At 47.7% G+C, this 18,266-nt stretch overlaps 1 protein-coding gene across 1 annotated transcript in view; it reads left to right on the top strand.

Moving 5' to 3' along the window:
- The first annotated feature begins 3,887 nt into the window (after positions 1-3,887).
- Positions 3,888-18,266, top strand: part of CHLSN (cholesin) — a 157,645-nt gene continuing 143,266 nt past the window's right edge. The window contains exons 1-2 of the mRNA XM_087449233.1: positions 3,888-3,970; positions 14,879-15,008. Coding sequence (XP_087305359.1) covers positions 3,888-3,970; positions 14,879-15,008 — 213 coding nt within the window. The remainder of the gene's footprint in view (positions 3,971-14,878; positions 15,009-18,266) is intronic.

The raw sequence follows: 18,266 nt of genomic DNA, 5'->3' as shown, positions 1-18,266 counted from the left end.
ATAATTCAGTGCCATTCAGTACATTCATAATATTGTGCAACCATCACCCCTATCTAGTTGCAGAACATTTTCATCACCCCAAAAAGGAAACCTCGTTCCCATTAGCCGTCACTCCCCATTCCCCACCACCCCAAGCAGCCCGAGGCGACCACTAATCTACTTTCTGTCTCTCTGGATTTGCCTAGTCTGGACTTTTCATATAAACAGAATTGTACAAATATGGTCCTTTGTGACTGGCATCTTTGACTTAGCATAATGTTTTCAAGATTAATCCGTGGTGTGACATGTATCAGAACTTCATTCCATTTTATGGCTGAGTAATATTCCATTGCAGGGATACACCACATTTGTTTGTCCATTCATCAGTTGATGCACACTTGTGTCCAGTAGTCCCTCCTCACGGGGACTGATGGCCCTGAGGAGCTGTACCCCAAGGAAAGGCAATACCCAGACCTTCTGAAGGCTGTTGGATACAGGGTTTGGGTTGACACTGGTTCCAGGGGTCCTGGCTTCCCTATTAGAGTGGGGCTGACAGTGGCCAGGTAATAAATGGAGTCCTGGCCCAAGTTTATCTCACATTAGGTCCAGTGGACCCACAGACTCACTCTGTGGTCGTTTCCCCATCTCTAAGTGCAAACTGGGATGGGTGTCCTTCATAGCTGATAGAACCTTCCCATTAGAGCTCCAATCTGTGGAGTACGAGCCATTGTAGTAAGAAAGGCCACATGGAAGCCACTCAGAACTGTGCCTACTGGCCAGGAATGTCCGTTAGAGGCTGTACCTCGTCATGGGTGGAATTGCACAAATTAGTGCCCCTCAAATATTTAGAGGATGAGTGATTCCCAGATTTATGATGGATGACAGTAAACTGTGGTCAGCCTAGCTAAGTGGTAGCCCCAAATCACAGCCGTTGAGATTATAAATTGTGTTGTAGTGTCTACTCAAACAGATCAACACAGCATTTGGCATCTGGTATGTGACCGCTGGTCTGTTTCCACCAAGAGAGAGAATTGAAAATCACGTGTATTCACATGGGAGGGAATTTATTGTCTGGTTAGGGGCTATGGCAACTCTCCTACCCCCTGACTTGGACAATGTCCCTAATGGACAACGTCTAAAGGACATTGGATACCTTGACATTTCACTGATCCGCTGTATTGATGGCATCATGCTAATCAGACCTGGTGAATAGCAAGTGGCAAGCGTTCTGGAAGCCCTAGTAAGCCACGTGTGTGTCAGAGCCTCGAGTTGCAGGGGTCTGCCACATGACTGAGGCTGTTAGGCGTTCAGTGGTCTGGGCATGCGAGAACACCCCCTCCCTATAAGGCCAAGACCACATTATTGCCCCTTTCACCCTTGAGGTAGGAAGCCTCTCGGATGATCCCTAATCATTCTCATGCTCTTATGTAATCCCCTCCCTTTGAGTGTGGGCTCACCTGGTGACTCGCTGCTAATGAACAGAATATAGCAAAATGATGAATGTCACTTCTGAGGTTAGGTTACAAAGAGACTGTGACTTCCGTCTTGTGTGTCCCTCTTGCTCGTTCACCCTGAGGAAAGCCAGCTCCTTGTTGTGAGCTGCCCTGCGGAGAGGCCCACATAGCAAGGAACTCAGGGAGGCCTTCAGCTGATGGCTAGCGAGGAAGTGAGGGCCTCAGCCCAATGACCTTTGAGAGTGAATCCTTCCAATAGCCGTATGAGTGATCTTGGAAATGGACTGTCCCCCAGACAAGCCTTCTGATGAGACCACAGCCCTGGCAGACACCTTGACTACAACCTTGTGAGAAAACTTAAGGCAGAGGCCCAGAGCTGAGCCATGCTCACATTCCTGATCTGTAGAGGCTGTGAAATAAATGTTTGTTGTTTTAAGTTGCTGAATTTTGTACTAATCTGCTGTGCAGAAATAGAAAACAAATGCAGTCTTCTGCCACAAAGAAACAGTCCTACTTCCCCTGCTTGGCGCCTGTGGATTGAGAGCGGGGTAGCATAGATCATATTTAATATGACCACCACACATTTATTGGGTAACTTGGAAGTCTGCTGGTTCTGAGTAGGCCCCAAAGCAAGAGAAGGCTCTACAGCAGACTCAGTTTGTAGTACCGGCGGCCCTGCACTTGGCCATATGACTTGGGAGATCAGGTAGTGTTGGAGATGGACATGGTAGACGAGCCTCTGTGTGGTCTCTGCCAGAGGTCCCCAGGGTTGGCGTAAAGCCATGCCCTCTGCTGCAGAGAATTACACACCATGCTAAGAAGCTCCTGATGTTCTACCAGGCCTTAGTAGAGACTGGGCACCTGGCCATGGACATCATGTTAGCAAGTGACTGGAGGTCCCTCATGAGCTGGACATTTTCAATCCATGAAGTTATAATGTTGGGTGAATGTGTCAGCAATCTGTTGTACAGTGAAAATGGTGTATTTTTCTTGGTTTTCTATCTCCTTGTGTTGTCCCCTTGTGTACATAGCTGTTCTCTATTGCATGCTGGACATAATATATGAGCAATTATAACTGCAGGCATAGGACATTATCTTCTAGAAAGATTTTACCTTTTCTTCTTTCAGCAGGCTAGCAGCACCAACAATAAGTCCTGAATCACTCGAACACAGTTTCAGAAATTGAGATGAATTTAAGATGGATTTTATGAAATCCCTGCAAGGGCTGGTCTGCTCTGGTTCATATTCACTCCTACAGCATAGCCTTTCAGGGTTTCAAGTCAAAGATGGGGCATTTACAAGAACCCTAGTTTGAAAACTGAATGGTTTTTCCTACAGTCAGTAAAGTTGTATAGGCTTACACCTGTGGTCCAGCAGTTCTACCCGTGACTGTGTGCGTCTTACAGAGACTTGGATGTGCACAAGAGACAAGCAGGCTATTATAAATTGTCTGTGATAGCACACAATTAGAAACGAGTGAGTTATCCGTGGAGCATGCAGCTAGAGGATGCTGGCTGCCTGTGGTATCTCCCATCTTAAGCATCTCCCCTGATTGCATGTCCCTGCCTAGCTGACACCCCACTTCACTGTCCCCATCTTAAAAGTGAGCCACACAGGCGGCTGGTCCGCTGGCATAGTGGTTAAGTTCACGCACTCTGCTTTGGCGGCCCAGGGTTCGCAGGCTCAGATCCGGGGCGCAGACTGACACCCCGATTGTCAAGACACTCTGTGGCAGCGTCCCATCTAAAGTAGAGGAAGTAGGGCACGGATGTTAGCCCAGGGCCAATCTTCCTCAGCAAAAAGAGGATGATTGGCAACAGATGTTAGCTCAGGGCTAATCTTACACACACACACACACACACACACACACACACACACAAAGTGAGCCACACGAGCTCTCTCCCTTTCCTCCCATTTTCAAACTGTCTAGACTACTGTATATTTCTAAGAACCAAACAATGAAGTAACTCACTTATCTGCCACCCTGATGGCTAATGTCCCTGGTTTTGCTTCAGACTTCAGCGCACCTCCGCCCTCCAACTCCGACCTGGAGCTCACCACTCATCTGAATTTACAGCGTTCTTGTGGACACATCTCTACTGCATTTGAAAACCTTTGCACACACATCGTGTCGGTGACACTTAAACACTGCACATGGTTTTTAAGTTACAGCATTTATGATTTATATAAATGTATGACGTTTGAGACGAATCCCCGCGGACCCCGACAAGCCTCATCCGGCCGGTTAAGTCCAGGAGCTCCGCACCGGGCTAGATACCCGGGCGCCGGCCGGAGCCCAACAGCCTACACACAAGGTGATTGCCTGGCAACCGGCGGCTCCAGCGCCCCGCGACGCCCAAAGATGACGTCACCGGTCTGCGCCCATGCTGGCCCCGCCCCCTAGCGACAGCCGCTTGCCATTGGCCGGCGGGGAGACGGAGGCGGCCTCGGCCAATGGTCGGTGCCTCTCTGGGGGGCGGGACCGTGTTACCGGGGCGCCGCGCCTGCCGGAAGCTGGCGTCGGTGGGCAAGCGCAGGTAGGCGAGGGCGGCGGGTTGCGGGGCGATCCTCACGTGGTTGCGGGGGCCCGGCTGGGGCGACCTGCGTGGGCGGCCAGAGGGATAGGCGGAGGGCCTCGCGGTCTTCGGGCGTCGTGGCGGCCTGCGGAGCGCCCGGTTGCTGGGAGCCGCGGCTGTCCTGGGCTTCGGTCCGCACGCGTCGCGTCTGTTCCCCGCGCCCCTTTTCTGAAGAGCGTCCGGAGGGCCCGTCTTGCGTATCCGCAAGGCCCGAGCCCGGGCGGCAGAAGCAGCCTCTGATCCGGTGAACTCGCACTCCGGACGGGGGGAGACTGAGTGAATAAGTGAGGTGGTGATGGGCACCTGAATGGGACTTGCAGAGCGAACCGCACCGGTGCCAGGAGAACATCCGAGGGAGAGCAGGCGTGGGTGCGGGGACCAGCCACGGGCGCAGCGACCGGAGCCGAGTGAGAGAGGGAGGGAGGGGAACAGGAGGGGAGAGGAGCGGTGAGGGAGGGGCGGCCACGTGGGACCTGCGGGCCTGGCTTCTCCAGGTGAAGTGGGAAAGCCTAGGGAGGTTTTTCAGCAGAGGTGAGACATAATCCGACTTATGTATTTCAGAAGTCTTTCTGGATGCGAAGTTGGAAATAGGCTGGAGGGGCGGGGCCAGGGCGGAGGCTATTGAGTAATCAGGAGAGAGAGTAGGTGGCTGGACCAGAGTACCAATGGTGGAGGAAGTGAAAGGTGGTCGAATTCTGGATTGCGTTGGAATTAGGGCCAGCAGGGTTTACTGGTGGGTTGGATGGTGTGTGAGAAACAGGAGTTGTGGGAGACACCACGGTTTTCAGTTTCAGCTGAAGTCTGGATTTTACCAGATGGCCGTTTACTGGGAGGACGGACACTACAGGAAGCTCAGGTTTGTGGAGGATGATCCGGAGTTTCGGTTTGACGTAAGTTTGAGATGATGCGTGTGTGTCGGTGATATCTGTATGGTAACGTTGAGTTGGCAGTGTAGTAGTGCAGTTCAGGGAGAGATTTGGAAGTTCTCAATGTACAGTTGGTATTTAAAGCCTCACGACTGGATAGGATCACCAAGGGAGTGAGAGTAGGTAGAGGGGATGCTGAGCACTAAGCCTGGGGTCCCTCATTGTGCAGAGGTCAGCGAGGTGAAGAGGTAGGAGGGAAAGGAGGAGAGTGTGGTGTCTGTCTTCAGAGCCTGGAGAAAAAAGCATATCAGGAGAGAAGAAGGCATCAACTGTCAGATGCTGCTGTTAGGTCAGATAAGATGAGCACTGAGAATAGGCTGTGGAGCATTGGCTGTGGGGTCTAGTGTCAAAGAGAAACAAAGCCGGGCTGCAGTTAAGTGGTCAGGATGGATTTTAATCAGTAATAACTATTCAATAGGGAAAAGAGTCAGTGTGAACGGAACTCACCTTGAATTTGTACAGAGGTGACTGGGCTTTTATTGTGTGTGTGTGTGTGTGTGTGTGTCTGTGTCTGTGTCTGTGAGGAACATCAGCCCTGAGCTAACATCCAATGCCAGTCCTCTTTTTTGCTGAGAAAGATTGGCCCTGGGTTAACATCCGTGCCCATCTTCCTCTACTTTATATGGGACGCCGCCACAGTGTGGCTTGACAAGCAGTGTGTCGGTGCGCACCAGGGATCCGAACCTGTGAACCTGGGCTGCCAAAGTGGAGCGTGCACACTTAACCCCTGTGCCACCAGGCCGGCCCCTGGGCGTTTTAAAGGGAGAGTGAGGGAGTGTGGGGGGAAGCAGGTGGGACCCAGTAGAGTCTGGGAAGTGAAAAATTACAGAAAGCTGGAAGGTGGTTGGGCCCTGTGAAGCTGTCTGGGTTTGTTAACTAGCACTTGTGGAAGTTAAGCTCCTACCCTCCCATGGAGGCTGGGAGATAGGTGTTGGCTGGGTTCTTTTGGCAGCCTTGGGTTTTGTCGGGGGCTGGGGTCGTCATAGGGGTGTGGCCTTGAGCTGTTGGAAACTGTGTTAGGGTTTTGTTCAAGTCTCTGTAGGCCCAGGCTGTGGCCTAGTAGCGAGAGGGCTCGGAGGAGCCTGGCTAGATTTGGTCACGGAGAGAGTCTTTGTCCCTCGCGTGTGGGTGTCATTGGTGGTCTTGATAAGGACAGTTTTGGTAGAGAGGTCGGGCAAAAGCCTGATGGGAGAGGGTACAAGAGAGAATGGCAGAAGAGGAGTGAGAGACAAGGAGACAGATCTTGAGGATTTTGCTGCAGAGGGTAGTGGAAATGGGGTGTCCGTTGAACACATGGAATGAGGGAGTTTTTAAGATGTGGGCACTTCGAGTTGACTCAGTGGGATGGAAGAAGGAATGATGCAGGAGGGGTGTGGCTTAGAGCGATGTCCTTGAGTAGGCAGGGATGGAACACGGCACACAAGTAAAGGGTTTGGCCTTGGTGGGAGTGGGGACAGTTTTCCACTGTAACAGGAGAGAAGAGTAGTGGGGAGATGTGGGAGCTTGTGAAAGCTGAGTGATGAGGAATTAAGGTCCTCTGCCAAGAACGGAGAACGGGGAGGAGATGTTGGAGGTTTGAGAGATAGGAGAGGTGAAAGAAGGAGCTGGGCGGTGGTCAGGGTGAGTGGCTGGAGTTGGGAAATGTGATGGAATTGCTGGGCCGCACTGGAGATCCTCTTGAGGCAAGGGATTTTCAATTTAAAGTGAGACCAATCAGCCTGGTCCTGGGGTGTGTCCAACCAGGGAGGAGCAGGTACTAGAGTAGGGGTTTTGCCAGGCAAGTACCATGAAGGGAGTTGCGAGTGTGTAAGGGCCAGATTACAGTGATGGACTGTGGAAATTAAGCTGTGGAAGCGGGAATGTGAGCGAGTTGAGGGTCACTGAAACATGTAGGGTCAGTGGATTGCAGGTCTGGGTGAGGTTGAAGGATTACTGGGCCCCAGGGTGCCGAGAAGTGGTAGCTGGAAAGATGGAGGGAAGCTTGGTGAGTGGGACGCTTGTGTTATTGTAGTAACAAGGCTTAGAGTTTGGCGTGGAAGGGAGGGAGGGTGGAAGGGAGTAGGGTCGGGTAGCAGGAGAGCAGAAGCTGGCAGCCATTCGTCTAAGTGGGCAAGTCAGAGCTTGAAATAGTCCTGGATCGAAGTGGGCAGGAGCAAAGCCACAGTCTTGGGTGCAGGAACTGGGGTTGCACTCCTGGACTCCTCAGACTGACTTTCTGGAAGCTTGTGGATTCTGAGGCCCAGATGCTCCTTCAAGGGAGCCTTTGCCCTGTGAGTTGGGCAGTGCCCTTCCTTGTAACCTGCCGAGGTGACTTAGATGCGCTGGATGAGAGGGGACATCGGGGGCTATGGGTGGTATTTTTAGATTTAAAAGGAGATTTTTTTTCCTATAGGCTGACTTATTTTTTTAGGTCCTTTGGAGTTTCTTTTCAGCCCTGGAGCCCTGGCAGCCTCAGCTTGCTGGTGCTGAGTTGTCCTCATCAGTGACCGCAGCCCAGCCCAGCTGGTTAGCGGAGAGTCTTCCTCGTGTGTGTCTGACCTGGGCTGTCAGCTTTCTGCTGGTGGAAGTCTTGGTTTGCTTCCCTGAACACTTTTGAGCTGGTATCTTAAAATAAGATTTTTTTCTTTTGCTGTAGAAATTACAGAAAAGGGGAAAACAAACATTCTTAGAATTCTACCCTCTAAAATGTTAATATTTTAATGTATTTCCTTTGTGCGTATTTGTGTGTGATTTTTCTTACAAAATGAGGGTCCTGTTGTATATGCGTAGATTCATACCCTGTCTTTCACTTTCCGTTGTATTGGAGCACTTACTCCTATGACTGACATTCTCTGAGAGCACAGGTGTGCATGGGTGTAGCGGGTTCCTTTGTACAAAGGAGTCATTCATTTTCCCAGTCTGCTGTTGTTGGCCAGTTACGGCGTTTTCCACTTCTTAATATTAGAGGTATTGTCACTCTTTATATCATGCCATTGTCATCCTATAAATCTCTGTCCATGATCATTTCTAGGAATAAATTCCTAGAAGTGGAGTTCCTGGGCCGAAGCCCTTGATCTCATTAATTTCTACAAATTAATGTTACAATGTTATCTCGAGGAAGGCAGTACCTCTGTATTCTCCCATCAGCAGGCCATGATGATGTCCTTCTCACCATTCTCTGGCTAACACTGAATAATATAATTTTAAAAAATCTTGAATGTAAAAAAATGACGTTTTTTAACCTATCAAATTAGCTAAGTAATATGTGCATATAGTTAAAAACTCAAATGGTACGGGAAGATTTAACATAAAAACGGTCACCTGCCTCCTCCCCCGAGTCCTGCTCCTCAGAGGCAAGCACAGTTTACTCTTCTGGCCGTTTCTACTGGAATTACTTCCATATTTCTAAATAATATGTGCACAGTGTGACTTTTTTTGGTTTGCCGATTTTAGGCCTACTCAGTCGATTTCCTGCTCTGATAGGTGTGCCTGAGTCCCCTCATCTGTGCATACCTCACTGGTCATGAGAAGTCAATGAGTTAATACATGTAAAGCCTAGAACAGGGCCTGGCACGTGGTAAGCTCTAGATAAATGCTAATTTTAGTGGTAATTATTATTATGATTAGCTTTCTTAACACCCCCTGCCCCCTCCAAATCCTCATCCTCCCAAGTATAGAGAAGACTTATGATGGCTATGCTTTGTAGAGATTAATGAGTCACTAGATTTTTTGCAAAAAGACCTGTAAGGAAAACTAACTAAATAAAGGGTTTTGCTGGTTTCTGACATGGTGACGTCAGGCCACCTATAGACGGCTGACATGCAGAGTCAAGTCAGTGAAGTTCAGCCTTGGTGTAAACCTGTGTACAACTTGAATGGCACAAATACGGTTTCCTACACCAACCATGTCAGCCAATGTATTTTTCCCTTCGTTGGTTTGTTTATTTTTAAAACAGGACTTGAGGAAGCTGGTGAACCTTTTTGAGCTCTAGATGTGCCAGATGCTCTGCACACATCATTTCATGTCCTCCTCACAGCCACTCTGTGAAATAGGTTTATCTCTAAGAAGAAAGAAGGAAAGAAAACAGTACTGGGGCGTTATATGTTTAGATTTATGACACACAATTTGAGAGAGATTAGAGTTTTTTTTCTTTTTGTTTTTTAGTATATTCATGGGGTTGTGCAACCATCACCACAACCTAATTTCAGAACATTTTGCTTCTCCTGAAAGAAACCCTGCACCTATCAGCAGTCACTCCCACTCCTTACCCCTCTCCCAGCCTTACACAAACACTATTCTATGTTTCTGTCCCTATAATTTACTACTTCTGGATATTTCATATAAATGGAATTACACAATCCATTTTGTAGGATTTTGTATCTGGCTTCTATCAGATAGCATAATATGTTTTCAAGATTCACTCATGTTTTAGCAGGTGTCAGTGCTTCATTCCTTTTCATGGCTGCATCATATTCCATTGCATGTGTTGATCCATTCATGACTGGATGGACATTTAGGTTGTTTCCACCTTTTGGATATTATGACTAATGCTGCTATGAACATTAGTGTTCAAATTTTTACATGGATATGTTCCTTTTATTGAGTATATATCCAGGAGTTGAATTGTTGGAACACATGATAACTATGTGTAACTTTTTGAGGAACTGTTAGACAGTTTTACAAAGTGGCTGCACCATTTTATATCCCACCAGCAGTGAATGAGGGTTCCAATTTCTCCACATCTTCACCAATATTTCCTATTATCTGTCTTTTTGATTATAGCCGTCCTAGTGAGTGTGACATGGTATGTCATTTGATTTGCATTTCCCTAATGACAAATGATGTTGAGCATCTTTTCATGTGCTTATTGACCATTTGTATATTTTCTTTGGAGAAATATGTTCAAATCCTTCCCTTTCTTTTTTTCTTTTTTTCTTTTTTTTTTTTTTTGGTGAGGAAGATTGGCCGTGAGCTAACACCTGTTGCCAATCCTCTTTTTCCTTGAGGAAGATTGGCCCTGAGCTAGCCTCTGTGCCAATCTTCCCCTATTTTTTGTATGTGGGTCACTGGCACAACATGGCTTTGATGAATGGTGTAGGTCTGCGCCCAGGATCCAAACCCGAAAACCTGGGCTGCTGAAGCGGAGCACGCCAAACTTAACCACTATGCCGCCAGGACAGCCCCAACCTTTGCCCGTTTTTAAATGAAGTTATCTGTCTTGTTTTGTTGAGTTGTAAGAGTTCTTCACCCATTTTGGATACAAGTCTCTTGTCAGATATATGATTAGCAAATATTTTCTCCAATTCTGTAGGTTGTCTTTTTATTTTCTTGCTGGCATCATTTGCAGCACAAAATTTTTAATTTTGACAAGTCCAATTTGTCTGTTTTTTCTTTTACTGCTTATGTTTTTGGTGTCATGGCTAAGAAACTGTTGCCTGACACAAGGTCGTGGAGACTTACTCCTGTGTGTTCTTCTAAGAGTTTTATAGTTTTAGCTCTTACACTTAGGTTTTTGACCCATTTTGAGTTAATTTTTGTATATGATGTGAGGCAGGACTCCAAACTCATTCTTCTGCCTGTGGACATACGGTTGTCCCAGCACCTTTTGTTAAAAAGACTGTTCTTGCCCACTGAATTTTCTTGGCACCCTCGTCGAAAATCAGTTTACCATAAATGTAAGTAAATGTCGTTTTCTATAACAAACATTCATTGTCTCAAAGTTATGAGTCACCATCTCTTAGAAATATTAAAAGAAACCTTTTTATAATATGGAAAAGCCTCCCCCCTTTTTAGCAAATAGACTTAGTGATTAAACTTTTTAGTGATAACTTACAGAATGAAGGTAGTTTTAACTTTAGTTGTATGGTAACTGATATGTAAATATTTGCTAAACTTTTCTTATTTCTCCAACAAGATAATTGGGTGGCAGAGTCCTTTGTCTTTTCAAAGCAGCTGTGTCAACAGTCTCTCATTCTTTCATGATTTCTTCTTTACTGTGCTAATTGAAATTTGTAGCCTCTGGCTTTGGATACTTTTTTTTAGATAAGGCTTAATTAAAGAATATGGGGCTTGGAATGTTCTGATTCCACAATGGTAATATTCTTTCAGTGTGCTGTAATCAGTCACGGCCCGAAATGGGGCAGGCGGTGCCCTCACGCTGGCTCCTGTCCTCCTGGATGTGGCCCTGTGATTGATTGGCTTGGTTTCCGGCACAGTTTGATAGCCTAGGTTCTCCTTACGCTTTCCTTGCTCCAGACCGGGGATCTTAGGAGCTCTGGCTCTTTTTTTCTAGAGAATGGCGTTTAGAACCCACATCTAGGCTCTAGGTGTTCTCTCTGCTTCTGGGCGCTCTCCATGTGATCACCTCTTAGAGTTGCCATCTCCCATAACCTTTTTCTGCTGTGCTTTCTTTTTGCATAGCAATTACCATCTTCTGACATATTACATGTTTGTCTTTCCCCATGAGAATGTGAGCTGCATGTGGGCAAATGTTTTGGACTCTCTGGTCCAGCGTGAGCAGCTCCTGGCACATGGTCAACACTCTGCAGGTGGTGACAGAGTGACTGACAAGTGGCAATATCCACAGGAGTGTATCTGGAGTGGGGCTGCCAGCTGACAGGATGTATGCATGCTTAATTCCACCAGCTAATACCTTGATGTAATTTTTCCCTTTTGTCCCTGTGGGAGCAGTCTAGCTTTGGGGGGAGGTTTATGTTTCAGTAAGCCCATTCGCCATGAGAGGGACGCCTGAGTGAGAGGACATGCTCAGGACACAGCCCAGCCTTTGCACACCTTCAGGGGGTATTCCTCCTTCATGTGCCCGCCTCACGCCTCAGGACATTCCGTGTCTCAGGGCCTTTGCACCTGCTGTTCCTCCTGCATTGCCTGTGCTTCCCCTGGCTCTTCACACTTCACATGACTGCTCCCTCTGTCCTTCACCGCCCTCTCAGAGGCCTGCTGACACTCCAGTCGCCCTGCTCACTTTATTCTGTTTTATTTTTTTGGTAGCATTTATTTCTGTGTAAGTGTTTACTCGTTTTCTTGAATAAATAGGCTGGTCTTTCCCACTAGAAGGGAAGCACCACAAGATTGAGGCTCTTGTTTGCCACCCTGTTTGATCTGTGTGAGAATCCAGCAGACCCCTTGCACAGAGGTGGCTCTCAGTAAATAGTTGTTGAATGAATGAGTTGCATTTTGCTAGTGGAATCTAGAATGAATTCTTGTGTCAAGTGAAGAAGGCACTGATTTGTGTCCCCATTCCCACAGACACAGCCTTGAACAGCATGTCTAAAATTAAAATATCTATGTGTATATTATATGGATATAAGTATGTGTCATATATATATAAAATAAAATCTGGAATATGGAGGATGAAACCACTGGAGTTTAGGATAAATAAAAGGAAATACGTTTTTGTGATTTGTTAGAATAAAAACTGACATTAGTAGGCCCTGTAAATAGAGTTTTAAAGGACTGGTGTTAACAAAAAACTTCATTTTTTTCCCAAGTGTAAAACCTTGAAAAAATAAAAATAAAACTGAGCTGTAAAAATATAGAAAGTCCCTTGTAATCCCACTCCTAGATATAAATAAAGGTAAAAGTTTTGTTTATATCCTTTAGACTTTTTCATATATATATATATATATATATATATATATATTGCTTTCTCTATATTGTTATTTTCAGTATTTTCTTAAAACAAAAAATTATATACTACTACTCATAGTATTCTATATTTTCTTTTCTATCATATGTCTGTAACACTGGCCCATTTATTTTAATTATTGAATGAGATCCATTTTATTGGTATATCCTGATTTATTTATTTATTTGGTGAGGAAGATTGGCCCTGAGCTAACGTCTGTTGCCAATCTTCCTCTTTTTGCTTGAGGAATACTGTCCCTGAGCTAGCATCCGTGCCAGTCTTTCTCTATTTTGTGTGTGGGACACCACCACAGCATGGCTTGATGAGTGGTGTGTAGTGGTGCCCCGGATCTGAACCTGCAAACCTTGGGCCACCAAAGTGGAGCACATGAAGTTAACCACCACGCAACTGGGCTGGTCCCCTGATTTATTTATTTAATCCTTTATTGGTGTATGATTGGGTTGGTTCTGCTAAAAACCACGTGTAATGAAAAGCAGGATGTATATGTTTGCATTTGCTAGTTATTAATTTATTGTCTCAGCTCCAAAAGCACCTTTTACACTCCGCTTAGTGCTGCTCATATTATAGCTTTTGGGACTGCACCAAATACTTTTCTGTTGTCAGCTCGTCTTTAGGCTCTACCCGGAGCGGGTACCAGGGGGCGCTGGAGGCAGGTGGGGATGGATGGGGGTGAGGTGGGATGGGGAGTGGGGGTAGGGCTTCTTCCTGCTCCTGCTGTTCCCGCCAGCACCGCCCAGCAGTAGCTTTCACTGCAGCAGCAGGAGCTGGTCCAGTTCACTTGTCTCCCTCCAAGAATCAGCCTGGTCCCCCCTCAGTCGTCCTCCCTCAGAGGTCTCCCCTCAAATGATATCCTTCCTCAGACGTCTTCCCTTGGACGTCCCCACTCACAGGTCCCCCTTCAGACGATGTCCCCCCTCAGATGACATCCCCCCTCAATATATCCCTCAGAGGTCCCCCCTCAGATGACGTCCTTCCTTAGACATCATCCCTCAGACATTTCCCCTCGGATGTCCCCCCTCAAATGTCCTCCCTCAGAGGTCCTCCCTCAGATGACATCCTCCCTCAGATGTCCTCCCTCAGACGTTTTCCCTCAGACATACCCCCTCAGATGTCCCCCCTCAGATGTCCTCCCTCTGAGGACTCCTCCAGACATCAGACATCCTCAGATGTCTCCCCCAGAGGACCCCACTTCAGACATTCTCCCTCAGATGTCCTCCCTCAGACGTCCTCCCTCAGATGTCCTCCCTCAGACATCCTCAGATGTCTCCCCCAGAGGACCCCACTTCAGACATTCTCCCTCAGATGTCCTCCCTCAGATGTCCTCCCTCAGATGTCCTCCCTCTGAGTACTCCCCCAGACATCAGACATCCTCAGATGTCTCCCCCAGAGGACCCCACTTCAGACATTCTCCCTCAGATGTCCTCCCTCAGATGTCCTCCCTCAGATGTCCTCCCTCAGAAGTCCCAGCAGCAGCAAGAGCCAGTGCCCCCTCAGAGGTGGAGGGCGCCCCACCCTGACCCCTCGGACACGCTTCCAGCTTCTGGTACCTCAGCCGTGTCTCTTGGTTCCCCCATTGCACAGTCCCACAACGGAAATTGGTTTTAGAATTCGTGGGCTTTTCTGTTCTTATACATGAAGTTCTAGATACTTCTGTGCTTGAGAAAGTAGAGATAATCAGATGCTTCTCGAATCTTGGGTCATTTGTTTTACGTCGCTGCAGTCAGTGCTTCTTCCACAATCCAAGGAGGCCGTCTCCCAGACTCATCATGGTCCCCTCCACCTGTGGGTGATCCAGTGCCCAAGTGACAGGGTGCCTGACAGTTGTCCGCAGCCTGTGTAGTGCTGTAGCTTCCCTACTTGATGGGGAAGTATGAGTTAGTCCATAATAGTAGAAAATAAAAATAACCCAAGATATTCAATAATTAAGGAATAGACAAATTTTTGTAATTTTCACTTTTGGAAAATTTTGATACTGTCATTAAAAGTGATATTTCTCTTAATCTTATAAAGCTTTGAGTTCATGTTTAGTTAGAAATACAGAATATATAATCCATGTATGATTGCAGCTATGTTACAACACCCAGAAGACAGAAAGGAAATTCACCAAAATGTTAAATTTGTTGTCCATAGGTGATGAAACTAGGGGATTTGACTTTCTTTTAACTTTTATATATTTTCCAAAACACCTTTGTATTTTCTTTAAAATGGGAGAGTACCATCCCCCTTTGTTTAAAAATCCTCTATGGCCTAAGACCCTTTATTTCCTGTGTATTTAGCAATTTACTTTGTCTGTTGCAGGATGGCAAAACACAAGAGAAAAGTTACTGAAGTGACAGGGAAAAAAAACAAAAAACTGAAGAAGGCGTCAGCAAAAGAGACCCTGCTGGCGCCTGAAGCCACACTGGGCACTGAGGAAGTGTGCCCCGAGGTAGGTGCACAGGATCTCCTTGGCCTCATCTTGTTTGCTTACCGGCAGGGAGAGCGGGGTGGTCATGCTGCTGGCATCTGTCCGGGTGGAGCAGAGGGTGGCACAAGTTACACGTGGACATACTCAGTGCCTTTGAAAAGCGAGTGTAGGAAAAATAACAGTTTCAGTAAATTTTAGGTTGGAACACCATGACTGCCTGTCTGCAGCCACCAAGTCCACAGACTGCTGTGTTGGGTGCCATGTTTTAAAGGAGATTTTGATGGACTAGATTGGCCCAGTGGAGGTGCTGGATGGCGAGGGCTAGAGCTGGGCCGTTGAGCTGTGCTCTGAGGAAGGGGGGGTGGCATAGCATGCATGAAGGGAGAGGTGCCCTTCACGTGATGATGCATGGAGTATGGCCTGGGAATCTGTATTTAAGAATTCACATCTAAAAATGTTCGTATCTAGCATAATGTAGTCTGCCACAAAAATATATATATACTTTTTTTTTTTTTTGTGAGGAAGATCAGCCCTGAGCTAACATCCATGCTAATCCTCCTCTTTTTGCTGAGGAAGACCGGCTCTGAGCTAACATCTGTTGCCAATCCTCCTCCTTTTTTCCCCAAAGCCCCAGTAGATAGTTGTATGTCATAGCTGCACATCCTTCTAGTTGCTGTATGTGGGACGCGGCCTCAGCATGGCCGGAGAAGCGGTGCGTCGGTGCGTGCCCGGGATCCGAACCCGGGCCGCCAGTGGCGGAGCGCATGCACTTAAAAGCTAAGCCACAGGGCTGGCCCTATATATACATTTAAATTTGTTTTCTGTTACCACCAAGTTCTTAGTATTAAAATTTTTCTTCTATATTGAGCTGTCTTTACAATTCCTAGCATGCAGTTGATTAAAACAGTATAATAGATTACAAATTTTAACAAAGTATTCCACATAGAGTAGAGTTTGATTAGGCATGCGTCACGGAATGCTGCGGTGGGCACTGCATGCTCGCGCACCCCTGGGTGAGTGTTACTAGTTACTGGGCTGAGACAGGGTTTAGGTTGGTTTTGTTCCCATTTCTCATGGCCAGCTGTATGCACTGAGTAACCTTATTCACATAAATAAATGAACGAGAATGGAATGTTGTGCAACGTTGCTTAATTCCTTGAACTCTGAGACCATTATATGATTTTTTGGCATGTGTTTTCAAAATTTATTTTTAAAATCTGCCATTAAATGGCAACTTGATTCAAGGGTCCTTCTTCAGTTCTTTTTGGAAGAAAGAATTGGAAACCATCTGACTGGTCAAGGGTTTGTTGCTGGCTCGTTACGTTGCTTCACTTGTACAACAGTGGTATCCCAGACTGTGCCTTTGTTTGGTACCCTGAGGTTTTTATGCCCCAGGGCAGTGTTCCCTGGTAAGATTCAGGGTCCTGGGTAGCCTTTCTTTCATAAAATGGGGAGAGGATCGTTGTGCGGAGGGAGGTAGGAAGGGAGAACCCGCCTGACGCCCAGCTGGCTGCTTGACTGTAGGCCCATTGGAGCCTTTTCTCAGAGCTGTTTTCAGCAGGAGTGCACTCAGAGTCAGGGCCCCAGGAATGGGTTCCCTGAGACCACCCATGCGGCAGACACTTTGCAAAGTCCTGACATCCCTCGTGTGCATGTGCCCCGTTTGATGCCTGCTGGTCCAGATCACTCCAGGACTCCTTGCACTTTGGCAGCTCCATGCTCTTGGGAGACGGTGTGAACCATTTGTCCATCTGTGGCCCCGGCGGTAGAGGAGCCATGGCATGGATGGAGCGGGTGCAGGGTGTGTGCAGAGAACGTGCTCAGCTGTGTCTGGGGGTCATCCCTCAGCCGCCACCACGGAGGTGTGGGTGAGGAAGCCAGGCTGGCACCAGGACCCTGACTTGTCCTGGGTACCCCACTTGCTGGGTTCTCTCCGGCAGCTCATTTGAGCACAAGGCACCTTTCCTCTCTGCGCAGACGTCCCACAGTGGACACGGCGTCTAGATCAGGGAGCCTGGCGGGTCTCACCTGGTCTGGCTTTCAGTGCAGCCTCTAAGCAAATTCCTGTCCCCCCAGCCGATTCATGTTATCCTCGAATTCTCTACCACCTAAGCCCTGGGTATGTCTGTCCCTTTCAGTTTCCAGATCCCAGATGGAAACCTGTTTTTGAGGGCTATTTGAGCTCCCGTTCGTGGTCTAGCCCACCCCAATTCCTACAGAACCTCAGTTACACATGATGTTCTTGGGCTGTTTCTAGGACACTTTGCTGCTTTTTCCAGACTCCTCCAATTTCTTTACAATGAACTCCACACCATCACCTTGGTGATTTTTAATTTTGTCATAACACTTCCAGCTTTCCTTTTTTGTGGTCTCTGCTTGCTGGCTGCTGGTCACTGGCAAGACCCACAAACAGTATGGATTTTTTGGTAGAGATCGGCGTGGGTTAAACTGCTTCTAAAGTCAGTAGTAATATTCTTTTTGTTAAGTATGTTCCCTTCCGGTCTTTCTCCTGATGCTTAGGTTCTTGTTTGGTTTGTGACATAGTGGACAGGTTCCTGGTTGAGCCACGTGCACTTTTTAGTTTTCTGGCCACAGGGGTGCTGGGGGCAGGAGGCAGGCCTTGAAGCGCCCCTGTAGCCTCTGCAGGCAAGTGCTGGCTGGATGGTGCCCAGCGCGGGGATGTTCCACCCGGGCGGGCGCTGAGCCCAGACTGGCCAGCAGGGGCCGCAGCCCTCCTGTGGGAGGCAGCTGGCCTTTTGGTTTTCCTGACCTGCTGTGCTCGGAGCCGGGCGTGTTTCAGGGACTTAGAGGATTTTCAGATTGGTCTCTGTGAGTTAGTGCTGTGCTGTGGGACTATGTCCTGAAGACCCCTTTGCGTGTTGCTGGGGCCAGTCTCCCGAGGACATGGAGCCTTTTCTTCCAGCACACATCCTGCTCTCTGCTAATAAAAATGTTTCTTTACTCACTCCCTCTCTGGTTCTCATGGGAAATCATGAAAAGAGGTGTCAGGCATTTTTTTAAGGAAGGAACATTGAACGCTGCACCTAAGTTTAAGGAGGGGTGGATCGACTAGGCCTGGGGGGCACATTCCTGTCACTTGGGAGCTTGTGGAAAAGTACTGCACTGTCCCCCCACTGGCCCCCAGCTCCTGGATGAACCTCTGGAATCCGCATGGAGAAGCCTCTGTCCCCACTGGGGCCACTGTGCTGTCCTCCCGGAAATGTCCATCTGGGGAGGCCTGCGGGTCCCTGCGCAGTCACTTCCCACAGCACAAGCGCC

Source organism: Ceratotherium simum, chromosome 26 (genome assembly GCF_057802395.1).
Source record: "Ceratotherium simum simum isolate JZ-2026a chromosome 26, ASM5780239v1, whole genome shotgun sequence".
In the NCBI taxonomy this organism is placed as follows: Eukaryota; Metazoa; Chordata; class Mammalia; order Perissodactyla; family Rhinocerotidae; genus Ceratotherium; species Ceratotherium simum.
This window is presented reverse-complemented; position numbering and strand designations above follow the sequence as displayed.